Below are 11,813 nucleotides of genomic sequence, written 5' to 3'. Positions count from 1 at the left end.
CAGTCTTCTGGCAGGCCAACTATTTACTACCTTCTATCAATACAGTTACACTGCATCACCATCCTCCATTCCTCCCTAAAGTTTCGTCGGAATACCACATTAATTAAAAGGTCAATCTACCAGTGTTCTACCAAAGCCTCATGCCTCCAGAGAGGAAAGCAGCCTACACACACTGGATGTCAGAAAAGCTCTTGCCTTCTACCTTGACAGGAACTAAGACCTTCCAGGCCTCTTCCTAGATTGATTGTATCATTTGCTGAAAGGATGAAAGGACAACCTACTTCCACTCAAAGACTGCTGAAGTGGGTTTCGGGTTGCATTTTAACCTGTTATGAACCTGCTGCCCTCAGAATTACAGCATTCTCCACCAGAGCTCGATCCACATTTCTAGTTCCACTGAAAGTCGTTCTCGTAACAGAAATCTGTAGGACTGCACCTTGGTCTTCCATTCACACCTTTGCCAAGCATTATGCCATCCTACCTGCTTGGGATGATACCACCTGTGGTGATGCAGTCCCCCCAAACCATCTTGGACTTGCTTCCTCAGCACCCACCTCCTCAGTGAGGTACTATTTGGGAATCTCCTATGGCAGAGCACCCATAGGAACATGTACTCAAAAGGAGGAGCGGTTACTTACCTTACAGTAACTTGAGTTCTTCAAGATGTTTTGTCCCTAGGGGTGCCCCACCTCCCACCCTCCCTCCCCTCAGTTGTGGAGGATCTGCTTTGCGATTAAGAGGGAACTGAAAGACACCGAGTCCGCGCCCTTTATAAGCCCTTGTTTGGAGCACAAGGTGCTGCTCAGCACAGGCATGGGCCTGTGGAAACTGCTTTGCATTCTGTGGTCAAGAGTGCTCAGGTGCACATGGATCCTATAGTTGATCACCCATAGGGACAAAAATATCTCAAAGAACTGAAGTTCCTGTAAGATAAATAACCTCTCCTTGGCTTGCCCCACCAGCCCACCCACCCCGCCTGCCTCTATTCCCTAAAATTGGGAAAAAACCTCAAAACAGAAATGCAGGCACAGATATGCAACTCCCTCAGAGATTGCTGCCGTAACACTTACTGCCAAGAAAGTCGGCATCTAGTCTGGCTTTATTCCTAGTGTGCCTTTCAGATCTCCTCCTGCTGACTCAAACCACCATCAACCCTAATACCAGTCTGTAAAATACTAATAGGCAACATGTAACAGGCTGTAATCCTAATTAAAAAGTTAAACTCCAGTAACTATAATATCGAACTGCTAAAGACATGCTTCCTAAATAATCTATACCAAGTAATATCACTTGAATACATTCCCTTTTTACCTTGGGTTAACTATTTGATTTTAACTTACTAATGCTTATCCTTTATACTGAACATATCATGTCAACTTGGTTTAAAGCTAACATTTTTAATCTTATTCCGCCTCCCCCCGTTTAGTGCACCTCCTAGTTTGAGTGCTGGGATATTCAGGGCTTGATGCTTTGGTGCATCTCCTAAACAAAAAGGGGCAGATTATGAAACAAGCAATTTTATCATTTTGAAGTTACTTTGGCCCAATATATTCAACTTTGTTTCCTTCTCACTAATGACAGCTTGGTATAGACACAATTCATGGAGTTTGAGCTCTAGATTTAACATTCTGATCAAGGCAGATGTAGCTTGTCTAAAATCTACTCTTAAAAATAAAAAGCAAGAACCATGTATCAAAAAATATATATTTTACCACATGGGAAACAGATCTTAGAAAAGAGGACAACAATCACAACATATTTGGAGGTAAGGTTTGGTCACGAAGCACTGACGCGTCTAGCTGTCCCGTCCTTCTTAACAAAGAGTATCCAATGCTACAAAGATCTTATCTAATATGCCAAAGACTTTTAAAATAGGGAACACTGATAGAGCTAGGCTGAAGCTTCATTTTAGCAGTTGGCACTTGAAGGGAAAAAAAACCACATACATGGTGGACTTGCCCTGCAATAGCAGATTTTTTTTTTAAATAAATATGTAGAACAGCCTGACTTGAGGCTCCCACATCTACTACTGTTTTATTTGGAGAAGACAATTCCCACCTCCAAAACAGCAGCAGAGGAAATTGAAACATTTCAAAGCTATTGCAAGGCAAGTGCTATTATATTTTATTTAAAAAGAATCACCCCCCTTTGGCTAATCTAGGAAGAATTAATCCACATATGAAATAGACCAATTTTATATCTGAAATTCTGGACCACCACTTTCAAACTTTTTTTTATTTCTATTGGTTTCTAAATGTAAGTAACTTTTTCAGTCCTACTGTACTTGGCGTCATCAAAACTGCCAAGATAGTGGCTTTTTGATCATTTACTATTTTAAGATGCTTAAAACTAAATTTTTTTCCGTGATTAACTCTTTGACTTGAATGACAGGATTTAAATATATGTATCACATTGGAGTTTTACTTTAAAAAAGAGTAACAGAATCTGACATTATAATATAAAGTCACTTAATTCAGTCTTCCTAAGTCCAGATACACTGTACCTGCAATGGATATTTACAGCAACCAGAAGTTTAAATGTGCGACTATCACGTTGATAACTGTAGAATGCAATCCACTAGTTCAAACCAATACATTAGTACATCATTTTTCCTAGATAATTATGAGGTGCTGACAAAGTTCCAAAGCCAGCATTATCAACACCTACAAACTATAAGGCAAAGTAAAATAGCATTTGCTTTGGATTCTATGCAAGCCACGTATGAACAAATCCATACTGAAGCTTCCAGTTGAAGAACAGTTTATGGGGGTGCAGGAATTTAAAGCAATTCGGCATCAGCAGGCACTCCAACTCAGACTTTTGCAGCTGTCGCAGCAGAGGAATTCACACATGTAGGGAAGACACCAAGCCACCAAATCATGAGGGGACTTCTTAGATGCAATGCAGCCAATACAGCTTCCAAGCATTCAGAGAGCTCAGCTTTTTTTACTTCATTATTACTGTTAATACTCGTCCTTGGGTTCGTCTGCATCACTGGCCTCCGTTTCACTGCTCTGCGACAGATCTGGATGGTTCTCTACTTTGTTCAGTTCCAGAAACCTGGTAATGAGCTTGGCAACTGCTTCCACATCACTATGGAAAGGAACGAACAATGTCCGAATTAATGGAGGTGTGGGGCCAGAGCAAAAGCACTTAATGCTGAATACATATCTATCTGAAGGCCCAGTCAATATGTGGAATAAGACTATGATTAGCAACTCGCAGAGGGCCTGTCCAGATTCATAAATGTGTGCAACTTTTCCAAGCTGCGATTATAATCAGAAAAGTGACTAAAGTGGAACTTCATGAGTGCCATTCTCCCAATGACTTTCAGACAAGAGGAGGTTTCCATTCACAGGTCAGAATATTTTCTAACAGCCCCTGCTTTACATTCCCTTGCAAGCTAAAGAACCTGTAGAATTCTTTCTGCTTCTTATCACTAGTAATAAAGATTCCTCAGTTAGTTAATAACTGTACTTATTATGCACAAGGCAGAAGATAATCTGCCTCACTCTCATAGCTGCACTACTTCAGCAGTGCTAACAGAAGGAGAAAGAATGAGAGAAGCAAAAACACAGTTTTAACTTGAAGACACACAGGGAGCAGCACTTTTAGGGAGTATAAATGCACTTGAAATTGGGTAGTCTATTTAGCTTTCAGCATGCTTCCTGCCACACAGAAATATCTGATACAGGTAAAGCTATTGTTACTGAGATATGATGCAAGATTTTAATATCTCCCATTAAGTCAATTACTCTTAAATGGTTTATCTAAAGCCCTTAAACATTTTGTAACGTTCATTATCACTCTCAACCTATCTCAAGACACCACATGCTTCTGACAAGCAAAGCTGTAGGGTGACCTCTACACGCGTTTCCTTCTGGAGAGAGAGAAAAGAACAGCTATAAAAATAATGTCACAGAGACAGCAAGATGGAAGCCATCTATTCTCTCATTAAAATACCCCTCTGCTGCGAGGCCTACAAAACACTCAACAATGGCTGTGACAGCTGCTTGTTACACTTACAAATATCATTGCCAACTTGTGTTCTCGTCTTTTTGTTGTATCTTGATTATACTAAGACCGTGAGCAATTTGGGACAGGGACTGTCTTTTCATGATGTGTCTGTACAGTGCCCATCACAATGGGTCATCAGTATAAATAACAGCAATAATCAAGGGGCCTTTTTTCCTTTTGATTGAACTATAAGTAATAAAAACAACTATTAGAGGCCTAGAATGTCTAATATTGTAGATCTCATTACACAGTTGCTCTTATTCTCAAATGCCTGTGACTCAAATCAGTAAGGGTTTGAAAATCATAACCTGAATAATCCTAAAAATAGATTAAATAAGACTCCCAACAGAGCTTGGACAATTCTCCCAACAGCCTCCTATAATCCAGCCATTGGCCCTATAGTTAACACCTACTCCTCTTATACACACTCATAATCGAAAAGAATAGCTCATACCTTCTACAGCCCAGCACTGCGCTCTGGGTCAGAGGGTGGGAAAATCCAGTGACAAATCGTAGCACTACCAGGTAACCCTTCCCAAAGTAACGCACTTTCTCCTCTTCCACGTTCACATCTCGAATCTCATTCAGTGAAGCCGCCACTGTTAGCAAAAGCAGGGGAAGAACATCAATTACAACCATTCCCAACACTGCCACTTCTGACTTATGTGACTGGGACTCTAAGCTCCCTCTCTCTGCTTTAATAATATGAGCCTCTGAGCGAGGCTTCAGTACTGCTGCCCTCCTCTCACTCAGCTGGGTGTGCTCTATGCATCAGTTCTGGGCTCCCAAACACCACCAACTGTGGTGAGGGCAAACAAACCCGGATCTGGATGCAAAGCAGAATGCACCAACTGGTATAGTTTGCTCTAATGAACTAGTACTGCTGCCCAAAGATTGAAAATCATCCATTTATTACTTATGCTTTCCTGCTGTTTTTCCCTCTTAAAGAGGGTTTGAACTGTTTTCTGTATCAGGTAGTTAACAGTTGTTAAATGTATTGAGACTGAGCAGGTGTTGAAAAATTCACCATTCAGATCAGTCACTTTCAGAGCATCTCCTGGCTTCTGCGTCCCCATGTTAATTAGCATTTGCTCTCTGTTTCTGGTACAAATGCCTACTCTCAAGAAAACATTTGCCTATCGTTCAGGACACAAAAAAAGGGGGAAGTTCATGAACATTAACACTCACTCCTTCCTTCCCCCTCCCCCAAAATCTGTTTGAAATTTCATCATAATATTTAAGGAGGTTCTAAATGCTTTCAAGCCACTAAAAGCTCCCAACTATTTAAACATATTAGGAAGCAGTTTGATTTAGTCAAGCAAGAAGAGCACATGTTTGGAAGTCAAGAACATCCTGGGTTCTAGTTCCAATTTAGCCAAGGCTCACTGTGACCTCAAGCAAGATACTTAACCTGGGTTTGACTACTGTCACTGCAGCTATGCAATTGAATCAGATGCAGGACGCTCAGTGGAAACCAGATGCAGCATTTAAACTGAGCCTTCCTGGATAAGTTCACATTATATTGTGTTATTTTGACAAATAAAATATGCAGAATTTTGCAGAATTTTAAAATATTGTGCACAGAATTTTTAATGTTTTGGTGCAGAATTCCCTCAGGAGTAACACTTGGTACCTACAGAAACACCTACTTTCTTACCTTGTTCCTGGCCTGCTCTTGAGAGGGTCAGTATTTTTTTGTAAAGGTTGAATGTTTTAAGGAAGACTTTTCCCTTGTCCTTGTCAAATACAGCTTCCTGTAAAATTGCAACACAGCATCAATTGTATCCTTTTCTTTTAAGTAGGAAGGTGGCATTTACAACCTCCAAAAAAATAAACAGCCCAACACTCATCTGTAGCAGTTAGTTTCTGTTATCATAGTAATATGAACTTAATAGTTTTACTTAGACCTGGGCTAGCAGGGAGGTTCGAACTAAGGCCTGGTCTACATTAAGGGGCGGGGGGGGGTCGAACTAAGGTACGCAAGTTCAGCTACGCAAATAGCATAGCTGAACTCGAACTACCTTAGTTCGAAGTACTCACCCATCCAGACGCCGCGGGATCGAAGTCCGTGACTCCCCCGTCGATTCCACCACCACCGTTCGCGGTGGTGGAGTTCCAGAGTCGACGGGAGCGCGTTCGGAGTTTGAACTATTGCGTCTAGATTAGACGCGATAGTTCGAACTCTGAGAAGTCGAACACTACGCGTCGACCCGGCAGGTAAGTATAGACGTACCCTCAGATACACAACTTCAGCTACGCTATTCGCGTAGCTGAAGTCGAAGTATTTTAGTTCGACTTACCTGGCTGTCTTCACGGCGGCAAGTCGACTGCCGCGGCTCCCCCGTCAACTCCACTTACTCCTCCTGCCGAGGTGGAGTATGGGTGTCGATTAGCGGATCGATTTATCGCGTCCAGACGAGACACGATAAATCGATCCCCAATACATTGAACACTACCCGCCGATACGGCGGGTAGTATAGACGTACCCTTATACTCACTCCTGTCCCATTACTGGATTATGAAGCCAAAGTTTTGTTCTTGGTTTCCCCTCAAACCCAGACTTGTCTGAACCTCACACACTCTTTCCAGGACAGGATTTAAGTGGTTTTATTTTCCTTTAACTGTAAGCTATCACTGGCCTTAAGACAAGATGTCACACCTTGCAGAACCTGAAACATGCTCTTTAAGTGTGTGTGTGTATGTGGTTGTCCCACAACCCCCCAGGCTACAGTGAACATAAAATCTACCTACACCTTTCATTAATAACAGTGACAGCTACCAACTGGGCAAAGTTTACACGATATGGTGACATTTACATTAAAAAGAAAACATCCCCAGGATTAGATGGCTCCAGGGACTGGTAACAGAACAGGGCATCTTTCGCATCTGGGTCATTTATTCAAGTACAGCATGGGTTAGTATAATGACAGTCTTCCAACTGCTTGTGTTGGTAACCTCAGTCCAATTTCTGATGGACACTTGTCAACATAATTTAAAAACATCACAAATAGCACTTTCCTGAGAGTGGGGAAATGTTGAGTGGAACTGGAGGTAGATCTGTCCTATAGTTGGTAGGCCCCCCCATGTCACTAGTAGGGACAGCATGTGTGGGAAGCTTACAATAGTAACTTTATGTGCTACTCCTGTTCTCTTAGCTGAAAAATCACATGTTGCAAATATTTCAGCTTATAATTGTAAAAATATTCTACACAAAACATTAATAATACAACAGATATGTTTGGCCAAGTCTTGTCTTTAAACACCAATTCATCTTTAACAATTTTTCCTGTACTATCAGTATAAAAATTATCCTCCCAGTTAACATTTACTATAAGTTACCAATATAGCTACATTTCTCAACAGTGTCTGACAGTGCAACTTGTTTACTTAGATTACACAATATTAATGATCATCTGGCTGCTGAAATCGACAGCCAACAAATACTTTAAGCTAGCACAACCCACTTCCTGTCTTCTGAGTTCACAGCATGCGTCTTACCTCCCACTCCTCCAGATTCTGTGCAGCCACAAAGAGACATCCAGCTATATAAAAGAGTTTCCATCCCAAGCTGTCTGATCAATACAAGATACACAGTATTAAATACTGTTTGAATAGCAAGCAAAAGATAGTAAAAAAGCTCACACACCCCCTCTGGGAGCAAATTAAGAAAGAAATGTGCGTTTCATGACAGATGTTTTCTTCTTCAACAGTAATATATAGTATTTTAATAGTGTTTTTCCAGGATCAAAAAAAGCAGAAGTTATTCCATTATAGAAAGTTTTTTGTTGTTGTTTTAAAAATACTGGAATCAGTGCTATACAGAATTAACAACATATTTGTTGCTGGCAGGATTGTACATAGTTCTGTTGTGGATATGATTTTTTTTCCTGAGAACTTGAGATATTGAAATACTTTAACCAGGAGCTCCTATAAACGCGTTCCTCCTTAGCCTGTGATAACCCAGAGAACAAGGGTGAGAGACTGGGGATATTAATTTACTGAAACAAACATGTTTTCTTCAGACCAACAAAGGAAGCAGTCAGCACACCTTGCCAAACACATATATAAAATGTCATATGCTGGAAGTGTTTACACAGTTCAATCTGTCTTAAGTGACTGCTCCAGGGACGAACAATCAATTGCTTAACAAAGGTATTTTACTAAAGATGGAGCAGAACTGGGCTCAGTGTGTTTGGGGAGACTCCAGGGCAGTCTCTTAAGAAAGGATATTGTCTTTTACAGGTGGTGCCTCATATAGGTTTCACTGTATTTTGTCCTGGAAAAATATACTGATTATATTGGTAATATAATGCACTGGTCCAATTGTATCATTTGAAACAAAGAGGGATGCTTACAGGATGCTCTGCAGCTTTTTATTTATGATGAGGGAGGGGGGGCATTTGGTGCAATCTGATCCATTCCCAAAAGAACAGATGAAAATACTTCTAAAGAGCAATTTTTGATGAGCCCCTAGGATTAGTTCTCTCTGGCAGGAGTGACTTAGTAGTATCCAGAGAGGAGTACTTCCATCAGAGGCATGGGACACACTTCAGTTTGCTGGCAGAATTTTAACAATACCTACCCTCCCAGTGGAGTTAAAAGAATCTACTAGCTAAGCTTTGTAAAATGCATTGAAACATAAAGCATTACAGAGTGCTAAGTATCACTGTTATAAATACTCGGGGGATGTGGGAAAGCAAAGCTGGAAAGGAGCTGCGGAAATAACTAAAGAAGGAGAAAAATAGAAGAGCATGGGGTAAAGTCTGGTGAAGGCAATGGGATGCTGCTAAGTTTTAAGATTTGTACCAGCTCCTAGAGTTTACAGTAGGCACTTTATTAGTTAAAAAAAAGTACAAGCTATTAAGGAGGATCAGGTGGAAGCCAGGGGAGAAAATCATCAGGTGAAAGAAAATTAAAAAACAGGAAAGAATAAAACTCTCCATAGTGTAACTGACAATTACCTTCACTATAGTAAGCAGCAGCCAGACCTATGGAAGATATTCCTGGAAAGAGAGGGGACAGGTATGATTTAAACATGCAACTGAAGATATCTAAAAATTCCTTTATTTAATACACACACCCAAGTTATGTCCATTAATTCTCACTGAAAGAAGAGCTAGCTTTGATTGCAGTTTTGCTGTCCCTTCTGATTGTTACCATCACTCAATGTAGAGAGCAAATAAAGCATTTCTTATTAAATAAAATATAATTCTCTCTCTTTCATATAATTATATCCTATGTTTAAAATGGGGAAACTGAGGAACAGATAGGAAAAAGTGGCTTGCATAAGGTCAGGCAGCAAGACAGTGACCAAATCAGGAACAGAATCAGGTGTTCCAACTCCCAGCAAGTCTAACCACTAAACCTTGCTTCCACCCAAGGACAGCACTACTTTGAGTACTGAGGACATGCATATTAAAAAGGCTATTCTTAGCTGCAAGATAGCCTACCGTGCTCTGTGGGACCAACAGAAACCTGTGCATGCACTATTGGGGTACACCTGTGTCATAAGGGTTGCCAAGTGCTGTCACATATCCAAGAAAATTGTTGGACGATAGCTCATGCACTGGAATACCTTATTTCAATTATAATGAGGACCCGGGCTGTCCGTTTAATAAAATGTCTTTACAGTATTAAAAGGCAGTATGGTCTAGTAGACTGGGAAATAGGATTGGGAACTAGGATCTCCTGAGTTCTACCACCAACTCTCAGTGTAGTCTTGGGCAAACAACTTACCCACTCTTTGATTTTGTTTCCCCATATGTAAAAGAGGGATAGAAACACCATACCTAACTTGCAGGAGATGCTGTAAGGCTTCATACTTTACGTCTACACAGTCCCCTTAAGACAGGAAATGCTATCTAAATGCCAGAGGTGAAATCCTGGGCCCATTTAAGTAAATGGGAGTTTTGCTGCTGACTTCAGCGCACCCAGGATTTCTCCCCAAGGGTTTATGGATAGTCAGCTGTGTCTTCATGCTATCCATAAGGGTCAGTGGAGACTAAAGTTGAAGTGATTTCACCTTCCCAAATGATACTTCCCAGAAATCTTACAAGTCATCCTAATGAGGTTTCTCTCAGGAAACATTTGTAACCCGCTTCCTTTAAAACATGCATTTAAATGGATTTAGTCCTATATACACTATTTGTGGCTGGCATAAAAATACAAGCCTGGGAAAAGCAGGTCCAAGTTAATCATTCATCTCTTCATGTATGGGGAAGAATCATCAGTGTCTTACCAACAAAGAGAGACCAAGATCTGATGCCAGGTGATCTCTTCAAATGAAGAATGGAACTTGTGCGGTTTTCAAGCAACATGTACATCTTCAGGAGAAATTCCCTACAGCCTAGTAACACCCATGAAACCTAGCTGGACAATGAAAAGGTGTAAGAACTTACAAGTTATTGCTGTACCCTTTGTCCTTCCTTTCTATGCCCCAATATTTGTTAACAACCTTCAGTCACATCAATCTAGATCAGGAATTGGCAACCTTTGGCACGCAGCCCGCCAGGGTAAGCCCCCTGGTGGGGCGGGGCGCAGCAGGCCGGTTTATTTACCTGCCACATCTACAGGTTCAGCCGATTGCAGCTCCCACTGGCTGCAGTTTGCCATTCCAGGACAATAGGGGCCGCGGGATGTGCTGGCCGCTGCTACATTCCTTACAACACACTCAACAGTGTTTTAAATTGACATTATGAAGCAAACAGAGCCAGACAGCCTCATGCACATCCAGGTTCTGAGAAGACAGAAATGACCAAATCTTGCTTCCTTATGCATCCTGTTGATCTGGGATACTGCATGAAGCATACTTTTACTGTGGGGCCCTTTAGACACAAAGTTTAGTTTAAAAAAATTATAAAACCTAAACAGAAATATATTAATGATTTTTTTTAATTTAAATGAAAACATTCCATGGACGTGATTCAAATACTTCCTAGTGGCAGGTGCATAGGAACCTGACAGTGAAACAGCCAAAGGTGAGTCAGGATCCTGCATTAATTTCTGCTAATACAGAATCATTCCGCCCTTTTTACCTCTCTGCTCTAAATCGGTCGCCCTCCAATCAAATCTTAGCCCAGTCTTTCTAACATCTCCTAGCAAATGTCCAGCTGTCAACTGAAACTCAACATGGCCCAAAGCAAGCTCGTCGTCTTTCCCTGCGGATACTAGGTGACAAATATTTTGGTCTAGAACTGCAGAGGATTCACTGTTTTGTGTTTGCTCTATAATTCACTAGAAAATAGCGGGGGTGCCACATTATTCCTTCCCCATCCTATTATTCCTGGCATGATGCAGCTCCTGTCGTTTTACCAACATTCCATTGGTGATTAATTCCTGCTCCTCGCCCCAGCCTCAGCTGCCCCAACAAGAAAAGCAAAGATGTGCTTGGACTGAGCCCCCTCTGATGCATTAATCAGACAATAGTTTCCCCACCACCTCACCTCCCATGTAGCCGCATCCCCCCCAAGTTCCCAGCAACCCGCCCGAAATCTAGGCACCCCAACCGCATGCAGCCTGCTCCCCCGGCCCCCCACGCTGTACAATCCCCCCAAATCCCAGCCCTGCACCCCACACAGGCCGCCTCACTTCCATCCCCCGCACAGTCACTGACCGGTTCCTTCCCGCAGCAGCCCAGCCCCACACGGACGCGCGCCGAACGGCACTCGCCGCGGACTTTACTTCCCGAATCCGGCCGGGAGGTGCCACACTATAGAGTCGTTGGACCTGAGCGCCCTCCGCGATCACAGCAGAGATTGAACACCGCGCGCTAGAGTGTCGATACGCAAATAGCGCCG

At 41.9% G+C, this 11,813-nt stretch overlaps 1 protein-coding gene across 4 annotated transcripts; it reads right to left on the bottom strand.

Moving 5' to 3' along the window:
- Positions 1–1,690: 1,690 nt before the first annotated feature.
- Positions 1,691–11,801, bottom strand: LOC120383300 (cytochrome b-245 chaperone 1). Of its 4 annotated transcripts, none has more exons than XM_039501256.1 (7): positions 11,630–11,801; positions 10,256–10,386; positions 8,979–9,020; positions 7,516–7,589; positions 5,675–5,771; positions 4,472–4,616; positions 1,691–3,093 (listed from the first exon to the last, which is right to left on the bottom strand). In XM_039501256.1, the coding sequence occupies exons 2-7, from the start codon at positions 10,338–10,340 to the stop codon at positions 2,964–2,966; spliced, it is 573 nt and encodes a 190-aa protein (XP_039357190.1). In that variant the 5' UTR covers positions 10,341–10,386; positions 11,630–11,801; the 3' UTR covers positions 1,691–2,963. The 4 variants fall into 4 exon arrangements, with proteins under 4 accessions (XP_039357190.1, XP_039357191.1, XP_039357192.1 ...); XM_039501257.1 differs by having other exon boundaries at positions 10,256–10,382; XM_039501258.1 differs by lacking the exon at positions 11,630–11,801 and adding an exon at positions 11,052–11,222 and having other exon boundaries at positions 10,256–10,382.
- Positions 11,802–11,813: the final 12 nt, after the last annotated feature.

This window comes from Mauremys reevesii, linkage group 15, assembly GCF_016161935.1.
Source record: "Mauremys reevesii isolate NIE-2019 linkage group 15, ASM1616193v1, whole genome shotgun sequence".
Lineage (NCBI taxonomy): Eukaryota > Metazoa > Chordata > Testudines > Geoemydidae > Mauremys > Mauremys reevesii.
Note: the sequence above shows the minus strand (reverse complement) of the source record. Positions and strands in the feature narration are given on the sequence as shown.